The following is a 21,815-nucleotide window of genomic DNA, read 5'->3' on the forward strand; positions in this document are numbered from 1 at the left end:
TCTCATAATGTTTCACACTTTTTCATTATTATTACATTTGTTCTTATCTGTGATCAGTGATCTGTGATGTTACTGCCACAACTCACTGAAGGCTCAAATGATGGTTAGCACTTTTTAGCAAGAAGACATTTTTAAATTAAGGTATATACTTTTTTATACATGACATTATTGCACACTTAATAGATTATAGTATAGTGTAAACATAACTTTTATATGCACTGGGAAACCAAAAAAGTCATGTGTCTTTATTGCAATATTTGCTTTATTGCGGTGATCTGGACCTGAATCTGCAATATCTGAGGTATACCTGTGCAAGGAGTTTTGTATATTGTACAGGTATCCTGGGAGAAGAATTGCTAGATCAAAGAGTCTTAGGTTTGTCATTTTGATAGTGCCAAATTTTCTCTGTAGAGTTGAGGCAATTTACAGTATTGCCAGCCATATAAGAGAGGACCTGTTTCCCTACACCTTTGTCAATGCACTGTTTTATAAATTTTTAAAATTATTATAATTTTCAAACCTACACAGAAGTAGAAGGAGTAGTATAATGAACTGCCCTTACCCATCACCAGCTTCAGTAATTATCAATATATCGTTAGTCTTCTTTCATCTATACCTCCACACTCTTTACCCATTGCTAGTTATCTATTTTTTATAGCTTTATTGAGGCATAATTTCCATGTCATTAAGTTCATGCAGTTTAAGTATAATTAAATGATTTATAGTAAATTTATAAAGTTGTGTAGCCGTCACCACAATCCAGTGTTACTACATTTTCTCCACCTCTAAAATATCCCTCATACTTACTTCCAGACAATTCCCAGCCCAAGGCAACTACTGATCTGTTTTCTATCTTAATAGAGCTGCTATACCTAGACATTTCGTGTAAACAATATGTCACAACATGTAGGCTTTTACATATGAGTACTTTCATTTAGAGTAATGTTTTTGAGGTTCATTCATGTTTTAGCACTTACCAGTAGCTCATTCATTTTTGTGCTGGATAGTAATCCATTGTATGGATATAGTACATTTTGTTTTTACGATCAGCAATTGATGGATATATGGATTGTTTGCAGTTTTTTTGCTATGAACATTTGTGTACAAGTGGACAAATGTTTTTATTTCTCTTGAGTAGATACCTAGGGATGGAATTGCTAGATGCTATGATAAGTTTATGTTTAACTTTGGTTTAACATAGAACTGCCACACTGTTTCCAAAGTGACTAACTACACCATTTAAAATTCTAACCAGCTATCTAGAAAGGTTTCAGTGTCTCCATATGCTCACTAACACTTGTGATTATTTGTCTTTTTCATGATAGGTATTCCACTAGTTGTGTCATGGTATCTTATTTTGGTTTTAATTTGCACTTCCTCAGCGCTGTTGATGGCAAATATCCTTTCATGTACCTATATGCTATTGCATATCTTCTTTGGTAAAATGTCTGTTCAAATCTTTGCCCATTTTTAAATTGGATTGTTTGCCTTATTAAGTTGTAAGAGTTCTTTATATATTCTGGTTGCACATTCTTTGTCAGATCTATGATTCGTAAATACTTTTACCTATTCTGTGGCTTGTCTTTTCATTTTCTTATTGGTGTCTTTTGGAATCTATTGCTGGTTTTAAGAAATTTGATTGTAATTTTCCTTGTGTAATATCTCTCACATTTCTTACTCTTAAATTTCTTGGAATTTTGGTTTTGTACTTTTTTACCAAATTTGGGAAATTCTCTCAAGAATTTTTTAGGAAAAAAAAAGAAGTAAGGTGGAAACTTATGGAGGTCTTTCACAGGATTATCATAAATTATATCCTACATTGCTTATTTGTCAGAATTTTCAGAATTCACTATTTAGACAACTGATAAGAAAGCTAAGAAAAAACATGTATCTATAGATACTTCACAAGAATATGTAGAAATGTATTTCCTTTCTTAAAATGAATTAAATAAATATTACAAATAAATTTTATTTTCAGTTGTTAAAAAAAAAGAATTTTTTTAGAAATCACCATTATGTTTTCTTAAAGGACACCACTTGAAGGGAATCCACAGTTGACCCATACCTGACTGATTGTTCTATTCATTTTTTTCTGTCTTTTTGTGTGTGTGTTTTGTTTTAGTAATGCTATACCTTGTTTTCACTGATTTTATCTTCTGCAGAGTCTAATCTGACATTAATCCCATACAATGTATTTTTCATTTCAGACATTGGATTTTTTTATTTATGAAAGTTTTAATTGGGTCTTTTATGTCTTTCATTTCTCTGCTTAACCTGATTATTCTTTACCTTAGGAGTTGGCAGACTATGGCCCATGGGGTCAAATGCTGCCCATGGCTGTTTCTGTTTTTTTTTAATATGGCTCCCAAGCTAAGACTGGTCTTTATATTTTTAAGCAATGGTGTGTAAAAAAAAAAAATGTGAGAGAGACTTAATGTGGCCCAGAAAGCCTAAAATATTATCTGGCAACCCAGGCTCCACCCTCAACATAATATAACATTGGAGGAATTTGAAGACAGTGGTGCACTGAAGGTCATGATAGCAACAACCCACATGATAGCAATAACACAAACTCACTTAACTCATGAGTAGATTTATTTAAATGCCCAACAGTAAAGGCTAGCAGAAGAAAAGGCTTGTCTGTTTCCAGGCACCAATTTTATTAACATCTGTTTATACTTTCATATATCATAAAGTCCAGCTTTCAGTCAAAAATTATAGACACATAAAAAAGAAAAAAAAATGCACTATCAAGAGACAAAGCAGTTTGTAGAATCAAATTTAGATATAAAGATCTAGTGGGAAAAATGGATAACATGGTTGAACATATTGAGAATTCCAGCAGAGAGCTGGGACACTTTTTAAGAAAGATTCATATGAAAATGCTGGAAGTAAAAGATATAGTAACAGATTAAGAATGCCTCTGATGTGCTCATCAGTAGAGTCAACACAACACAATTGTGGAAAGAATGAATGAACTCAAATATAGGTCAGAAGAAATTACCCAAACTAAATGACAAAGAGAAAAAGAGAAGAAAACAACAGAGCATCTAAGAGTGTTGGGAAAATATGAAATTGTATAACATACGTCTGTTAGAATCCCAGAGAGAGAAGAAAAATGAGGCAGAAGAAGTATAAAATAGTAGCCATGAAGTTTTCAAATATAATGAAAGATGTTAAACCACAGGTCTAAGAAACTCAGAACAACAAACAGGATAATTTCAAACTCTCTCGGACTACCACCTAGGTCCCCTAGGTGCATCACATTCAAACTCAAAAAATCACAGAGAAAATCTTGAAGGCCACCAGAGAACAAAGACATTACCTAATTTAGAAAGCTACAGCAGGCATCTCAGAAACTCTGCAAGCCAGAACACAGTCAAGTGACATCTTTAAAGTGCTGAAAGAACAATTCTTTCAACTATCAGTTCGAGAGGGAGAAATAAAGATGTTTTTGGGGAAGCAAAAACTGAAAGACTTATTCCCAGAAGACCTGAACTACAAAAAAAAGTAGTACAAGTATGATGCCAGACAGAAAATCTACCTAAAGAAATGAGATCTGAAAATGGTACAAGCTTGAAGATGCAGTTGACCCTTGAATGGTGGAGGGGTTAGGGGCACCAACCTCCCACACAGTCGAAAATTCATGTAGAACTTTACAGTCAGGCTTCCATTTCTGCAATTCTGCATCCATGGATTCAGCCAATCACAGATTGCATAGTACTTCAGTACATATTTATTGAAAGAAATCTGCATATAAGTGGACCTTCACAGTTCAAATCTATGTTGTTTAAGGGCCAACTGTAAATATAAAATTGAATTTAAAAAATTTTTAGTCACTGTGAAACATAACTGTTTAATGCAGGGGTTGGCAAACTTTTTTTTTTTTTTTTAAAGGCCATATACTCTAGCCTTGCAGATCATAGAGTAACTACTCAACTCTGCTCTTGTAGCACCAAGGTAGCCATAGACAACATAAGTGAATGCATGTGGCTGTGTTCCAGTAAAACTTTTACAGAAACTGGCAGCCAGCCTATGGGTTATATTTTCTAAGTGCTGAGATTAAAGCAAAAATTGTAGTGAAGTATTGTTTGTAGCATGTAAAATTTAAATGAATGACAAAAAGAGCACAAGGATTATTATATTATACTTAAAGCAGCATAATATCATTTGAAGGTAGGCTAGGACTTATATATAAGGTAAACCCTAGAGTAATCACTAAAAACATTGAATACAGAGATGGATATATTAAGCGAAAATAGAGATAAAATGGAATCATAAAATCACTCAATCCAAAAGAAGGTGGAAGAAGCATCAAATGGAGCAGTGAACAGAGAACAAATCCATGGTAGGTTTTAATCCAAGCAATATATGTAAATTGCCTAAACCTATTAAAAAAGACAAATTAGTTGGATAGAAAAGCAAGTTCCAACAGATATATATCCATACCCCTACACCCTTTTTTAGATAAACAGGTACACACTTTTCTACACTCTGCTCTTTTCACTTAATATTATATCTTGGAGATCACTCCATAGTGATACAGAGATAGTCCAAATTCCTTTTTACATCTTACAGTATTGTGTAGATGTACCATGGTTCATTCAACATGCCTTCTATTGATAAGTATTTGGATTGCTTCCATTGTTTTCCTATTACAAGTAGTGCTATGAGTAATATCCATTGGCATACATCTTTTTGTATGTTTGCCAGTAGATTTTTGGGGTAGGCTCCTAGAATCTGTGTCAAAGGATGAATAGATATGTAATTTTGCTAAGTAGTCTCAAAGTTCCCTTTATACAGCTTGTACCATTTTGCATTCTCACCCATAAAATAAAGCTTTACCTCCGACCTCACTACAGTTTTTTGTTGTCAAACTTTTGATTTTTTGCTAAGCTAATAGGAGAGAAGTGGCACGTCAATGTGGTTTTAATTTGTATTTTTCTTATTGTGAGTGAAGGTGAACACCCTTTTGCATATCCTTAAAGACTATTTTGTTTCATTTTCCATGAGCTACCTGTTTATATTATCTCAAGCCCATTTTCTATAAGTTAGTTGGACTTTTTCTTCTCAGTTTTCATAAACTCTTTATGTATTAGGGATATTAACCCCTTCCTCTGATACTAGTTACAAATGTATATGTTTTCATTTATGTTTTGCTTTCCTTATGGCAATTATACTTTTAGACATTTTAAAATGTAATTAAAATTTATCAGTGTTCTGTTGCTTCTGACTTTTGAGTCATAGTTAAGAAAAAGTTCTCTATAACCAAGTTATATGTGATTACTTCTGATATTTGTAGTGTTTAATTTTTTATATTTAGGTTTTTTTATCCATTTTGAATTTTTTCTTATGTTTGGAAATTGGAGTGAATCAATTTTGTCTTTTAGTATTGGGCTATGTGATATGGAGTAAACATTTTCCCTGATTTGAGATGCTGTTTTTGTCATATACTCATTTTTCACATGCAGTTGTCCTATTTTTGGATTTTCCATTTGATTTCATTAGGCTATTTGTTGATGTGTCAGTATAATGCTAGTTGAATCATAAAGGCTTTACAAAATGTTTTAATATTGGCAAGTTCCTTTTCATTGCTCATGCTATTTCATGGTTTTCCTAGATATTAACTTTGTAATCAACTTTCTACTTTCAGAAAAACTTGAAGTTATGTAAATTTATAAATTAGGAGAATTTAATATTTAACTTACTGAAGTATATATTTTATATGCTCTTTATCTTCCTCCACTTCAAAAACACTGGAACACTAAGGCTGAAACTTCTCCTTCCAACTTTAATGTTTATTGATGCCATGTATTTTTGCTATGACTTTTAAAAGCCCAGATGAAATTATTATTATTGCTTCATGCTGTCAAATGTTTTAGCCTATATGCTTACTAATTTGCATCTTAGACTCTTCTTGCTAATTTAATTACCTGTGTCTTTGTAAACTGTCTTTATTATTCTCTGGTTGTTTATATATTGTTCTTTGTATTTGGCATTTTATAGCTTACTGTGATTAGCTAGGTATAGATTTATTTTTATTAATCATTATTGAGATTTTCTGGGCTTCCTGTACCTGAGGATTGGTATCTTTCATCAGTTATGAAAAAATTCTTACCCAGTTTTTGTCTTAGCTTCATTCTCTCATTCTTTTTTTTTTTTTTTGAAGTATGATTAGGGATGTTAGACTTGTACACTCCATTCCTCATGTCTTTAACTCTTGCTTGTATTTTCCATTTCTTTGTCTCTCTGTATTGCACTTTATTTTTTTACAGATCTTTCTGTTTACCAGTTCTTTCTTCAGCTGTGTCTAATCTGCAATTAAATATGTTCACTGGCTTTTAATTTCATTGATTTTACTTTTTATTTCTATAATTTTTGACTGCTATTTTTTATTATTTTAATATTACTTTATTCCTTAATATTATCCTCATTTTATATTCTGGGTCTGGTTTAAATATACAAAGTCTTTATGGACTTTCTGTTGCTTCTTGCTCATGGTGTTGTGTTTCCTTATATACTGTGGTTTTTATTGTCATCATCATTATTATTTACATTGTGAATTTGTATTTTCTTGGAATAAATTTATTTGCAAAAATTGAGGCCTGAATTTGAAGTGGATATTCAGAAAGGATCTACATTTGTTTCTGGCAGGGACCTGGAGATATTACTAGTCCAGGACCAATCTTAGCTAAATTCTTGGCTTGAGAATTTTTGGACCATGTACGCAATATGAATTCAGGTGACAACCTATATGAGAGGATTTTAAAACTAGATTTTTTTTTTTCTTTTCCAGGGTAGTTCAAAGTGCAACCAGACAGTTTTCCTTAACAGTCTTAGAAATGTGGTGAAGTTGGTGGGAGGAGCATATTGGCATAGCTGTTTGAAGTTTTAGTCAAGGCAAAAGCCAGCTGTTTTATCCAGCATTTTACTTGTTTTCTGATGGTGAATCGCTAAGGGTACTAGTCTGTCATACTTTAGAGAAAATAATGTTTTATACTGATACAGTTTATCAGTATATAGTTGAAAAAAAAAACTATGAAACTCTTCTTTCCTCACTAAAGACGTTACTGAAGAAAGTATTTTGAAGATAAATGCATTGGAATGCTTGAGTATGACAAAGTAAATGCTCTTTGTTAATATTAAGTAGTGCTGGGACTTCCCTGGTGGTCCAGTGGTTAAGACTCCACACTTCCACTACAGCAGGTGCAGGTTCGTTCTCTGGTCAGGGAACTAAGGTCCCACATGCTGCACGGGCATGGCCAAAGGAAAAAAAGAAAAAAAAAGATTAAGTACTGCTGAGTTGAAACATCTATATGATCAAAGATTTAGAGTTAGTAAGTGTAGAAGAAATTGTTAAAAATGAGTGTTTAAAGTGTGGGCAATAACATTTTATTCTATTCTTATTTAATTCATGTAGAACAGACCTAATTTTCTTTGGCTTAAATTAGTAAGTGGATTTCTTGTATTTGGATAGTTAAGCATCATAATTTAGTGGAATTTTCCTATGGCAGATAAATGCACAAATCCACATTCTTATATTTTAGTGTGAAAATTACTTATCTGCTTCAGAGACCCAAAAAAGAAAAGTAATTCTGGTCATAATTACCAATCTATTTATGTGTGCCTTTGTATTTTAAGAAGTCTGGCACCTTATTACCACTTGTAATATATGTGAAGTCTGGTAAACACTTGTAATATATTGTCTGAATTCCAAGCAACCCAAGGATAGAATATAGTTTGTTTCATAAATGGAGACTTTAGTGATATTCTAGTTATTTAAACTTACATAGCTAATAGGAATATACTGATTGATGAAAGTCAAATAAAAATGATGGTAAAAGGTATACTTTTTTAAATTCAAAGGGCATACCATCTATAATATACTTGTCCCACTGCAAATAATTTATGTTTTTATATAAATCATTTTACCTAGGTATTTCTATTTTGAGTAATTATTTCAATTTAGGTGAATGAACTGTAGGTAACCCATAATTTGGACTAATATTAATTATAATTGGTTAATGTACAGACTATGACATATTAAGCATTATACTAAATATTTTATTACACAAACATTAAACACTATATGAAACATATTCAACATTAAAAACCAATATAACATTATACAATAATAAATTTTTGGAAAGAAACATTTTGATGAATTTAGTTAGATATCTTAAAAAATCTTCATAATTTAAGTGAGGAAAAATTGGTGTCTTACATATCAACAAAATTGACATATGCAGAGCTGAGAAGAACAAATCTGTGAAGACCTCAGGTTTCTTCTTAGATTGTTGAAGGAAACTTTGATGGCAAGGTTAATAATAGAAGTAGTAGTACTATATTATTATTAGCATGCACCTATAGCACCTCCAGGGATTGTTTTAAGTGCTTTACAAGAGGTAGCTACAGTTATTGTTCCTGTTTTATAAATAAAGAAACCGAGGCACAGAGATATTAAGTGACTTGCCCAGGATCACATATCAAGGAGATGGTGGTGCTGAGATTGAAACCCAGTGTGGCTGTAGACCATGGGTGAGTAAAGGGCCAGATAGCAAGTATTTTTAGGCTTAACTCATAAGGTCTCTGTGGCCACTACTCAGTTCTATTATCTAGTATGAAAGCAACCATAGTCAATATGTAAATATATGGGTGTGGTTCTGTTTGAATAATAATGTACTTATTGACAGTAATATTTAAATTTCATGTAATTTTTACCTGTTAGGAAATATTATTCTCTTGGGTTTTTTGTTTTGTTTTGTTTTGGGGGGGGGGGGGTTGTTTGTTTTTGTCTTTTTTTTTTTTTTTTTTTTTTTTTTTGCGGTACGCGGGCCTCTCACTGTTGTGGCCTCTCCCATTGCGGAGCACAGGCTCCGGACGCGCAGGCTCAGCGGCCATGGCTCACGGGCCCAGCCGCTCCGCGGCATGTGGAATCTTCCCAGACCGGGGCATGAACCCGTGTCCCCTACATCGGCAGGCGGACTCTCAACCACTGCGCCACCAGGAAAGCCCGTCTTTGTTTTTTAACAGTTTAAATATGGCTAACTATTCTTATCTCATGTATTATACAACAACAGGCCTTCCTGCTCTAGACTGCTATGTATATTTTGGAGTCCTACCTTGTTCTATTGTGGACTCATTTACTCTGCATCTTGTAGAGTTTGTCTCCTTGAGGGCTAGACAATTTGATCTCTAAACACTTAGTTGATCCTTTACACTAGGCAATAGGAAATTCAACAGGTCTGAGACAAGAAGTTTCTACTTCTACATATACTCTAGGTTTTTCCCTTAGTGATTTCACTACTATGTAAATACTTGTTGACTTTCCTGAATCTTACCCTCAGGCAGAGTTAGCTAGACCATATTGTTTTATCATTACTTACTCTACTTATTTTGCATATAGTTTTTCTCATTTTAATGTCATTATAATGGACTTGGGCCTTGTTATTGAGGTAGCTGATAGTGAGGCATATACAGATCTCTTGTAATGTTGGCTCCCCTTTCATGTTCACATAATACAGACATAATTCTGCATATTCAGATTATCTACAAGGCCATATTAATCTGCACATTCATCTCTAAATTTACTGCCATAGCATATTTTATTTCTACTAAAAACCTTTGTATCTCTTCCTCCTTCAATAGAATTAAGTGGTCTACCAGTCAGTACTATCTACTCAATGTAATGATGCAATTTCTACCCCATTCTACCTAGTACAAAGTTAACACCTCCTTGTTTCAACATGTTATAATAGTGATACATGCAAAGTACAGTACTATGATAGTACAGAAGAATCACCTATATATTAGTCTGGAGAGAAGCAAGGGAGTTTTTAGGCTAAGTTCCTAGGTGGAATCGTATAAATAGGTTTTGAGGAAGCAACAGATCTAAACACCTTTAAGCACACAGGAGTTTTAGGCTATGTAGGAAAGTTTGCTGCAATTAGAGCATGGAATTTAGTAATATCTGTGTGTAAAAGTAGTTTTGGATCAGACATAAAGGTTCTTATGTCAAAATAACGAATCTGAATTTCCTCCTCTTCATCAGTGATCTCAAATACCTAAATAAAATAGAATGGGAATATAAGTAATAAATAAGTCAAGTAGGCAGTGTGCTGGGGAAATGGGAGATGGATGGAGACTGACAAATTGGAAGAGAGGTCCATGCCCTGACTAAAGGCAGTAGCTGCTCAGCTTATTTTGCTATGGAGAGATGCAAGCCCTGTGTTACAGGGGTTCCTCTTTATCAAGAGCTCAGAGAAATCTACATTTAATCTGAAATACCACAGTTTTTAAATATTGGAAACTAAAATATTTTTAAAAAATATTTGATCTATATAAACAAATGTGGCAGCTGAAGGTCTTTGCTTTAGATGGTAAAATCTACACAGCAAGTGTTAAGTCTGTAAGTAGATCATTCTGTGTTTTAGGAAGATAACAATGGCAGCCATGTTGAACATGGATTTTAGGTAAGTGTGGAATAGCAAGACAGGAGATAGGGTCTATTAGAAGTTTAAAGATGAGATAGATGTGAATTAATGCTTTATTAATAGGGATGGAGAAGATTCCAGAAGTACGTTGATGGTGCTATTTTATACTTACTTATTGATGGTAAAATAAATACATAATGGTTGATAATGAAAAATAATTCTCCTTTTCATCCCTGACCCCTAGTTTCTTTTTCCCCTATGTAAAGGCAACTGTTTTTACCAGTTTGTTGCATATCCCTCTAGTAGTCTGGCAATATGCATTGGTGTACATGTGCCTTCTACTCTCTCCCTTCATTTACACCAGTGATAATGTAATGAATAGATTTCTCCATCTTTGTTTAACAATATATGCTGGAATTTTCCCCTTATCTATTCATTAGATGTAAATATATTCTCAATAATATTCTCATTAATATTTGTATTATATTTCACTTCATGGGTATATTACAATTTAACCAGTCCCTTGTGGTAGACATTTAGTATGTTTCCATTGTTTTACTGCTACAAACCATCTGTGGATGCATATCCATATATATGTGTGTCTTTGAACTTATGTGTGTATTATTTGGAGGATTAAATTCTTATAAATGGAAATGGTAAGTCTAGTGGTATGTGTGCGTTTAAAATTTTGTTGACTATTACTATGTTGCCTTTAAAAGTAGTACCACTTATCATCCCTCCAACTAGATAGCAGAGCCTATTTCTGTACTTCAGAGCCATCATGGGATATATCAACATTTTTATTTTTGTAAATAAGATAGGAGAGATGACATTTCATCTTTATAATTTCACTTATTTAATTATAGAGAATCTTTTCATATTTGAAAAAAAATCCACTTGCGTTTCTTTTCTGTGGTCTTCTCTCCCAGTTTTCTACTAGGTTGTTAACTGGTTTTTTTTAAAACAAAAATTACTTATATAAGCTTTTTAATTAAGGAAATCAGCAAAGATTCTCATTGTATTATTTTACTTTTGACTGCTTTTATGTGGTTTTGTTCTGTTGACATTTAAAAATTTTTAAGTAGTCAAATTTATAAATATATCAGTTTATGGAGTATGGTTACTATACTGTATTTAGAAGGGTCTTTGTAATTATTGTGTAATACCTAGGTCTTTTATATAATTTTAAAATTCTCAGTTATATTCTACATTTGCATTTGTATTTTAAAAGTTGTCTTTATTAGTGATTTGCTTTGATTAAAGGCAAAAAGTAAGAAGACAAGAAATAATACATGTTGGCACGGATGCAGAGAAAAGGGAACCTTTGTACACTCTTAGTGGGAGTGTAAATTGGTGCAGACAGTCTGGAGGTTCCTCAAAAAATTAAAATTGGAACTAGCATATGATCCAGCAATTCCACTTCAGTATTTATCCAAAGAAAATGAGAACACTAACTCAAAAAGACATATGCACCCCATGTTTATTGCAGCATTATTTACAAGAGCTGAGATGTGGAAACAACCTAAGTGTGTCCATCAGTGGATTAGTGGATAAAGAAGATGTGGTATATATACACAATCAAACATTATTTAGCCATTAAAAAAATGCAGTATTGCCATTTGTGACAGCGTGGATGAACCTTAAGGGCATTATGCTAAGTGAAATAAGTCAGATAAAGACAAATACTGTATGAGCTCACCTATATGTTGAATTTTAAGACAAAAAAACCCCAAGAACCCCCAAAATACCAAGCTCATAGATACAGAGAGCAGATTAGTGGTTGCCAGAGGTGGGGGGTGGAGAGTAGGCAGAATGCACGAAGCGAGATAAAAGGTACAGACTTCCAGTTATAAAATAAATAAATCATGGAGATGTATTAATAATACACAGTATGGTGACTATAGTTAATAATACTATGTTGCATATTTGAAAATTGCTAAGAGAATAAATCTTAAAAGTTCTCATCACAAGAAAAAAATTGCAACTATGTATGGTGATGGATGTTAACTAGACTTACTGTGATCATTTCACAATATATACAAATGTTGAATCATTATGTTGTACAGCTGACACCAATATATTGTTGTGTGTCAATTATGCCTCAAAAAAAGGCGCCACAAGTGTTTAAAAAAATACGACTTCAGGTATTCCTAGTTGAGTCTTCTAGGTTAATAAAATTTAAAATTTTTCAGGGATTCGTCATTGTGATACTTTAGGATTACTAAATAATTTTTAATAGTTTTCCATGCTCATGATTAGGAAATAAGTTATATTTCTGCCTGTGTGAACTCATGAATTGTTAAAGGCACATAAAGTACTTAGTAACAGTATTTTCCAAATAATTTATTTAAAAAGGAGGAACCACAGAGTTTGGACAACTTATCATAAATGGGATAATCAAGGTAAGCCTAGGGTTTGAGGACCATGTGTCATGTATTAGGTATAAAATTAGTGATATTGCTATAATATAAATGTTGGCTGAGACTTTTCATTGTGCCTCTTATATTTTTGGGTCAATTTTACCACCCCTTGTATCTCTTTGAAAAACAATCAGATTTTGAGTTTTCTCTGGGGTCCATTGTATTGGGGTGAAGCTGGACTATGTGCCCATTTTGAATCATTGTTATATGTATAGCCACATTTTTGCCACCTGGTATACCATTGCATTTTTTCCCCCACTGTGAACACTGGTAGACATAAGTAATGTAATTGTTCATTCTATAGGTATAGAATTTCAGTGTATTTCTTTTTATTATAATTTTACTGAAAACATAACATGAATCCTAAATGATCAGTATAATTTTTCAAAGCCAACTATTTTAAAACTAAATATCTGATATTATATAACTGGTATCTCTTGAGACTTTTAAATTGGGGCAAAAATTCAGAGAAGCAATGAAAGTTATCATTCACTTATTCTTTCCAGGAGTTTCTTTGAGTTGCTGCTGTTCTTTGGAAGAGATGAGTTTTATGAAGAGCCCTTAAAGGATATTCTTGGATCATTCCAGGTAAAACATTTTGTCTACATTTTGTCTACATTTAAAACAGGCCTTTATTCCCCACCTAAAAATAGTATATTGATTATAAGCTTTTATATTTACTAAGGTGGCAGTGCTTAAGATTCTGTTATGTTGGCAAAAAAGAAAGTTCTTAAAATTAATCTTTAGCTGTACTTCTAAGCAATTCATACAGAGGATTCTAATTCCACATTTGCTAGACTAGAGCCTGCTGCCACCACCCTTATAGATTCCCAAGCGCATCTTGGACATATACTTGCTTTTTATTGCTAAAGGCTTTTGTTCCAAAGCCCCATGTAGAACTCAGCCTGGAAAAAGGACTCTTTTTGCCTAGGCTAGAAGCAGGCTGTTTGTCCCATGCCACTTTTTCCTTTGGTTGTCTCCTGATTTTGTCATCTGTTTTCTTAATAGCTCTCCCAAGATAGGAGACAGATTTTTTTTTTTTTTTTTTTTTTGCACATGCTCTATGAGTGAAGAGTAAATCCAGAAGGGAATGACAAAAGATCTAAGACCTCACCTGTAGATAAAAGAACATTTGATGTTTTTACCATTTTGTTGGGAAGCAATACGTAGTACCGTGGCTCACTGATGGGTCCTTGGCAGTCTCATTGCCCTTTTTTGGGGTGGAATAAAGAAAGATGTACTTTGAGCTCCCCCTAGAGGTATAGTTGTTCAGACAACGTATTGCAATCTACCTTGAGGAAGGAAGTCATCAGAGTAACAAAGTCATGCAGTGCTTTCTCTCACCTAGAATTTTTATTTCATGTTTATTTAAAGAACTTTTAGACTGAATTAAAACAGATTTTTATGAGTGATCACTCTGGTACATACATAAAATAGGAAAACTATAAGCAAACTTAATTGGCTAAGGTATATCTAAAACTTCTTCACATTCAGAAGCTTACTCTAGAATTGCTTTTCCTTTCCAGTCATCAGTGTCTATTTTTCTACACCATTTTGTCTTCAGTGGCATCAAAAGTGTTGGTGATGCAGCATTTCCTAAAATAATTAATAAAAGAACTCAAAGTCACTGGTACTGGGCTTTTAAAAGCTTAAGCTGGCTTTATAATAAGTTCTGTTTAATCAACTTTTGACTCCTGCTTCAGGGGTAGTGTTAAATTAGATTAATTAGCCTATACCCTTCCTATACCATCTGATATCCAAGAGTTAAGAGAGTGCTCTGCTAGTCTCCTGGATTTTATTCTGCGTCACCAATATACCCTTTTGCAAGTTTTCATGTTGTCTCTGAATGTCCGTGCATGCAGAATGACAACTACATCATGACCATTACCAGGCTGACATGGATTCAAAGATAGCATTGAATGTAAAACATAATCTGATTTCAGAGTTATAAAAATATGAAAAAATGTATCTTAGAATCAGTGAAATTAGGTACATTATATTGAACTTTCTACTTTATCCATCCTTACATTCAGCAAGTGGTAAAAATACCTGTTCTCATGGAGCCTGCATTCTAATTAGAGTCTATATTCAAGTATTTAAAACTTCTTAATTTTCCATTCCATTTTTCCTTTGACACTTGTGTTCTTGGCAATCTATTCTTGAACTTTTACTTCAGCAAATATTTATTTAGTCCCCATTGTGTGCTAGGCGCTAAGCTCTGGAAAAACCAAAATAAGCAAAAACAAAAGAGCCCCTGCTACTGTGCAGTTGAATTCTGGTGTAGAGACACAAAGACAAGAAGTCAAACCTTTGTAAAGTAAGAGTATTTTAGAAAGTGACAGATGACTTTAGTGGGAACTACTGAAGTGTTTTTAGAGTAGATGAGAGACAATACTTGACTTCTGTTTTAAATGTGTGAAATCATAGCATTTGTGAAGGGATATATCCTTTTTCTTTTTTTCTTGTGAACAGGCTTTCCATTCAGTTATCAAAATAATTAATCCCTCAAGGGAGAGTTCATGGTTTTGTATTGTTTTCTATCTCCTACTCAAATTCTAAAGCCCGCCCCTTCTCCTGTTTGTTTTTAATCTCTGCATTTCCACTACTTTTGTTGCTGTTGCTTCTTCCTACTCTGAATTTTCTTGGGCCTCTAACTCCTGCCTCCTTGGAGAGATTTTACCTTCTCTTCCCATCTTAGCTTTATCTGGAGAATAGTCTTCCATTTTCTAACTGAACTGCTGCTGCTGGTGCTTCGCTGCTGGTGCTTCCCAGACAGGTGCCCTAAGCGACCCAGGAAAGGCCAACACGTAGTCCATCATGTATACTCTTCTAAAACCTCATATTTGCTAAGTTTTGTGAATTCTCCAGGCTTTTGACTGACCTTTGATAACCCAGTGACAATCCCAATGTCACCTTTTGAATTTTTTTATACTTTCTACTAGTGCAAGCCCTAGTTCCCAAGTGGTACATTTCTATCCATCTTTCATACAGCTTAAGATCATGCTCTTTCTCCTCTACAAGAAGTAGGACAAACACAGCACTGCTAATACTTTAATGTACATAAAGATCACCTGGGGATCTTGTTAAAGTCCAAGTTATGACTCAGTAGTTCTGGGGTGAGGCCTGAGAGTCTGCATCTCTAACCTGCTCTGAGGTGATGCTGATGGTGCCGTTCCCTGATCACGCTTTGGGTTAGCAAGGGTCTAACATTCTTTGCTGGGTTTGAGTTAATCGCTTATCTGTTCCCCCACCTACTCCCCTCCCATTTTCCAACTGTGAGTATCCCAGCTTGCCACTCTGTCATCTTGGGCAAGTTACATAATTTCTGTGTCAGTTTTATCATTTGTAAAATGGGGATAATGATCGTACTTGCTGTATATAGGTTCATCGGTTTGGCGTGGTTCTTAGAAAAATGATCAGGCTTAAGGCCTAAGGCAGGCCTGTAACCTGTCTGGTGAAATGTGTGAACTCTGAAGTCATACTGTTCGGATTTCTGTTTTTCACAGTGAGATCAAAACCTACCTCTTAAGCTTATTCTGTTCTCCATGAATTTCAGATTTCCTAAACCTTGAGTTGTTCAAGTAGAAATTATTAATTTTTCTTATCCACTGACTATATTTTTCCTCTGCTTTATTCCAAGAGGAAACTTCATTCTTAGAGCCAGATGTTCCATATACAGATAGTCCCCAACTTAACGATAGTTCAACTTACAATTTTTCAACTCTACAATGGTGTGAAAGCATACCATTCAGTAGAAACTGTACTTCAAATTTTGATCTTTTCCCAGGCTAGTGATATGCCCATGATACTGTCTCATATGCTGGGCAGCTGCAGCAAGCAGCAGCTCCCCGTAGCTCCCAGTTAGCCATGCCATCACAAGAGTAAACAACCAATACACTTACAACCGTTCTGTACCCAGACAACCATTCTGTTTCGTTTTCAGTATAATCAATAAATTACATGAGATGTTCAACATTTTATTATAAAATAGGCTTTGTGGTAGATGACGTTGCCCAACTGTAATGTAAGTGTTCTGAGCATTTTTAAGGTAGGCGTGGCTAAGCTATGATGTTTGGGAGGTTAGGTGTATTAAATGCATTTTCAACTTATATTTTCAACTTACGGTGGTTTATTGGGACTTAACCCCATTGTAAGTTGAGCAAGATCTATGCTGGCTTCTAAGACCCTTGCTTACTTGGCACTTGGCTTCCAGTAACTTTTCTTTACCTCAACACAAGAAGATGACACATTTCTTATATGATGCCCCTACCTCATTATTATTTTTAATCTGTTCATTGGTGAGCTTTCCATAGGCTCGTGATTGAATTCATACACTCCAAAATCCATTAATTTAATTAAATATTTTAGATTCCTAATGAAATGACAAAAATAATATAAAATTTGGAAAAACTTCCTTGTAAATTCTGTTAACTAGGATGAGGACTTATTAACAGTCAATTAACTGAATGTGATTAAATAGGGAATGAGAGAGAGCGATAAAAGAGAGACCCTCCAGTGCTATCCAGTAATACGCCACTCCCCCTACCAGCTTGTAACAATAGGGGCTGGAGGAAGTAGCAGGTGGTGGGGCATTTGGTATGTGACCAATCTCATTCTTGTTGGTGCTTCTTCAAAATGCACTAGGTGTGCAGCAGAACCAACAGAACAGGAATCGTGTTATACCTACATTAAGAATGGGATGTATGGCTCTGCATGAGAGCATTCCTTCCACTGAGAGAATGACTGTATGACCCAAACTAAATGCAGCCTGCCCCAATACCCAGAGGTCAGAAAGTTTTGTAAAGTTTTGTCTCCCACTGTAGCTTCCTCATAATTTACTGCCTCATGGGCCATTCATCTAACAAATCAAACTTATAAACTTTTACCTTCTCTGTTTGGGCTTGAAGGATTTGACAGAAACCTGTTTACCCATTAGTAAAAGAGCTCTCTGTTCTAAATACTCTAGGTAAAGATGAATAAAGAGACTAACACCAGTTACCATCAGTTACATGGTAAGATAAGACAGTTTTTAAAACAAGGATCAGTTATGTTCTTGCTGTGGTTGAGTCTATGGTATCTTCCATGAAACTGGAAGTGAAATTGTAAAGAAGGGACAACCTCAGGAATGTATGGAAGTAAAATATTGTATGGAGATGAAACTACTAAACTAAAAGTGTAGTGAAGGCGATCAACAGCAGATTAGCTCCAGGAGAATCCAAATCAGTGAAGGAAATAATTTTTAAAAATTAATTTTCAATTCATAATTACATATAGCTGTATCTTATTTCAGTTTTCAAGATAAAGAAAGATGCAGGACTCCTGTAGAACAAACAGGATTCTCACAAAGGAAAGAATAAAATCAGGTCTGCAGTGAACTTCATTGTAACAAATGCCAGAATAAATAAATAATGTCTGGAGTTTTTAAAGGGAAAAATATTATTTAATAATACAGCTGCCAGGCCCTATAGTCTATGAGAGAAGGCAACAGAAATAAATAGTCCAAATACTTGGAAAACAAACCAGCTACATCTTTTATCAGGAAAACAAATAAAAGAAGTATGCCAACTGATTTAGAAGTGATCAAAACAAAGAATTTACACAGAGTTGTTACAGAAAAAAAATAGGACTGACTTGAAGAAACAAGTAAAAATTAGCACACTATTGTTAATATCGTTATTATGAAAATCCTATTAATATCAGAAATGATTCCAAAAAAAGAAAATACAAGTTTTAAATAAAAGCACACACACAGTAATCAGGAACTAAAATCTCAGATTATGTTATTGATTGGATGGAGGTAAGGAAGATAGGGAGGAATCAAGTATATTCTTGGGCATCTAAGCTGAAGTAACCACGTAGGGTAGTGCTATTCACTAAGTGAGCAGTGATCCTAGCAGGAAGAGGAGGATATAGAAAGAAGATAAGTTCCATTCTAGATGCAAGAGTTTTAAATATCTTTGGAATATCCAAGTACTGATGATGCACAATAATGTTTAGTTTCGTGGGTCTATATATGTATCTTCCTAATTTGTTTCTTTTTAATCCAAGAACATGTATAATTTTTATTAATCAAGAGAAAAATACATGTTATAAAGATTTTTGTTCACTTGTTTAATTTAGGGGAAAAAAAAACAGAGACCCTGGAGTAGTCAACAAAATGCCAACCAGTAATTAAAAGCGTTACTGCTAGAGCTCTACAAATGTTTTAATGAGCCTACCTTTATCTCAGAGAAAACTCTATCCCCATCCTTTGGGGTCAGTGTATAAATCACAAAGATCTTTTTTGTTTAGACTAGAAGTTGGCCTTCCTTAAGCTTTTTTTCCTGGGACTTCACCCTATTTTTAAATCTGCTTGATCTTCCTTGGGGGAGTAGAGGAAGGAGATGGGAGGAGGTGAGGTAGGGGACATAAACGTCCAAACAGGAAGAGGCCCAAGGCTATCTTACTGCAATAGCATCTTAAAAGGAGCAAAAAATAGGGGCTTCCCTGGTGGTGCAGTGGTTGAGAGTCTGCCTGCCGATGCAGGGGGCATGGGTTCATGCCCCGGTCTGGGAAGATCCCACATGCTGCGGAGTGGCTGGGCCCGTGAGCCATGGCCGCTGAGCCTGCGCGTCCGGAGCCTGTGCTCCGCAACGGGAGAGGCCACAACAGTGAGAGGCCCGCGTACAGCAAAAAAAAAAAAAAAAAAAAAAAAAAAAAAAAGGAGCAAAAAATAATCAGCAGTAAAACAACCAGCCACAATAGATCGTTATGCCCACCCTGTTGCACTGGGGCAAGTGTTGATCTCCCCTGAGAAGTTAGAGTATATATTCATCGTGGTCATAAGACCAGCACATCTCCCAGATTTTATTATTTGTAGCTAATAGGAATAAGTTTAGAACTATTAACATTCCACTAAAACCTTCTCAAAACTGGGATCATGTCCCCTCCTCCCTAGGCTACTTGGAAGAAATTTCCCAAATACTTAATCTGGCGGTTTTGAATACCAAAATTCCTCATCTTGGTATTCAAAACCACCTTTGTATTGCTGGTTAAAAGGTTTTTAAATATAACCATATCAGCTTAAGAACAAGACATAAGTGAGAAGCAGTTTCAAAATTGTGTTCCCATATTTTCTGCTTGAATAGAAGCTCTCCTGTCTCTGCACAACTCCATCTTGATTGCATATGACTTGCCCCACCTAAGTTTTTCCACTGTTACAAAGCACTAATCTATATTCTGTCTGTGGTTTGATAGTCTCTCCAACTACGACATAATTAGATTTGGTGGGCAAAGACTAACTTTCATCCCTTTGTTTCCAACACTTAGTAGTCTAAGTCCCCTAAGGGGGACTGGTATGTCTGCCAGTACAAAGGAAGGATAAATAAGTCCATAGACATTTCCATCTGATGTCTAGCCATTTCTTACTTAAAAAAAAAGTTCTATTTAGAGATGTATTATCCTTGCTGAACTCTTAAAAAATAAGAAACAATGAGGTGTATTGTCTGAAGCTGTTTACTTCATGGTCCATTGGTTACCACTGTGTACAATAAGATGGGGGAGACATCAATAAATGTATTCATGGGATGAAACCGTCAAATGTTTACTTGTAGATTATACTTTGACGATGTGTAGGAAAAAAGAGAAACTAAAGTATGTTTAATTGTGAGAAAAGTATAAGAGAAAAGATTTCACTATCTATGAAAGAAACATGTTTGACAAGTGTGCCACATATTTAGCACTGGGAGTAAGAGGGATTGATGTTAAAATTAAAGTTTCAGATTCTGAAATCATTTTGTAAAGATTGTATTCCTTAGATAAATCTTGTGTTGAAATGGGTAAAAGCTTTGATATTTTTCCTCTGGCATTTATCTTGAAATTATTACTCATGGTTAATAATTCTTATATATCACCGCCTCAGAAATGTTTTCACTTTCTCTGTGTTTTTTTTAATAATCTGTTTGAGTAGGAAACACTTTACTTTGGTTCAATTGTTGAAGTTCTACAGTCACTTTGAAGAGATAAAAGACCCAGAATTATTTCAAGCATAAAATATATAATAAATAAACTTGAGATAGTTAAGCTCAAGGGACCAAGAGCAAGCCTCCAAAAGATAGGGCTGTCAACATCAGTAAGTTGCATATCTCAGGAAAGGCGGGTATACCTGGGCATATGGAAGAGCAGTCATCTCAAAAGAGATGAACATTGATAGTTATTCACACCATAGTATCCAACATAAATGAAGATCTTAATATCCTGAGTATCTTGCAATCTGTGTTGTCAGGAGCAGACATATACGTGCCTTTAAAGTCAGTGCTAGGACTTAACTTTGAAATTAGTTCTAAAAGCATATCAGGATCACTGAGGCACTCATTATTCACTGAAAGCTGATTCTGTAGAGTGTCTTTAATACATAATAATTAGAATTATCAACATATTAGTGCTTGAAGTAGTTTATATTTTCCCAGATAAAATATTAGCTCATAGAAAATTTAGCTGTAAAGAACTGTAGAGGATATTAAGTCCAATCTAATTTTTTAATAAATGATGAAACCAAAGACCAGAGAGATTCATTAATTCATTCATTCAACAATGTTTACTGACGCTTAAGTAACTTGTTCAATTTGTAGCATAGCCCGTATTGTGACCTGTTCTCTTGACTGACTCCAGTACTCTTTCTGCTGAGTTATATTTTACATTTAGCTCTCTGTGTAGGAAACTGTGCTCAAATAAATCTTGCATATACTTTAATTCTGCTTCAGGGTCTATCTTAGAGTCTAGAACTGTAACAATAGCACTTCTCTGTTGGCCATAATATCTCATTACTTATTTAAAAATATTGATAGTAGGGCACGGTTGTGCTTTTATTAGCATGGCAACCACCAATTAATTTTGAAATTTGATTATACTCTCAGTTGATAGTTTTACTGTATTTATGATTGGCTTCCGCTTCAGAAAAAAACTGATTGCTAATTTAAGTAAC

At 34.4% G+C, this 21,815-nt stretch overlaps 1 protein-coding gene across 2 annotated transcripts in view; it reads left to right on the plus strand.

Annotated features, from left to right (window-relative positions):
- The window catches only part of ZNF654 (zinc finger protein 654), a 93,953-nt gene that overhangs the window by 45,433 nt on the left and 26,705 nt on the right, over positions 1-21,815 (plus strand). For both annotated transcript variants that reach the window (XM_082839364.1, XM_082839365.1), the window contains exon 3: positions 13,360-13,441. In XM_082839364.1, coding sequence (XP_082695490.1) covers positions 13,360-13,441 — 82 coding nt within the window. The remainder of the gene's footprint in view (positions 1-13,359; positions 13,442-21,815) is intronic.

Source organism: Leucopleurus acutus, assembly GCF_964270905.1.
Source record: "Leucopleurus acutus genome assembly, chromosome: 5".
NCBI lineage: Eukaryota > Metazoa > Chordata > Mammalia > Artiodactyla > Delphinidae > Leucopleurus > Leucopleurus acutus.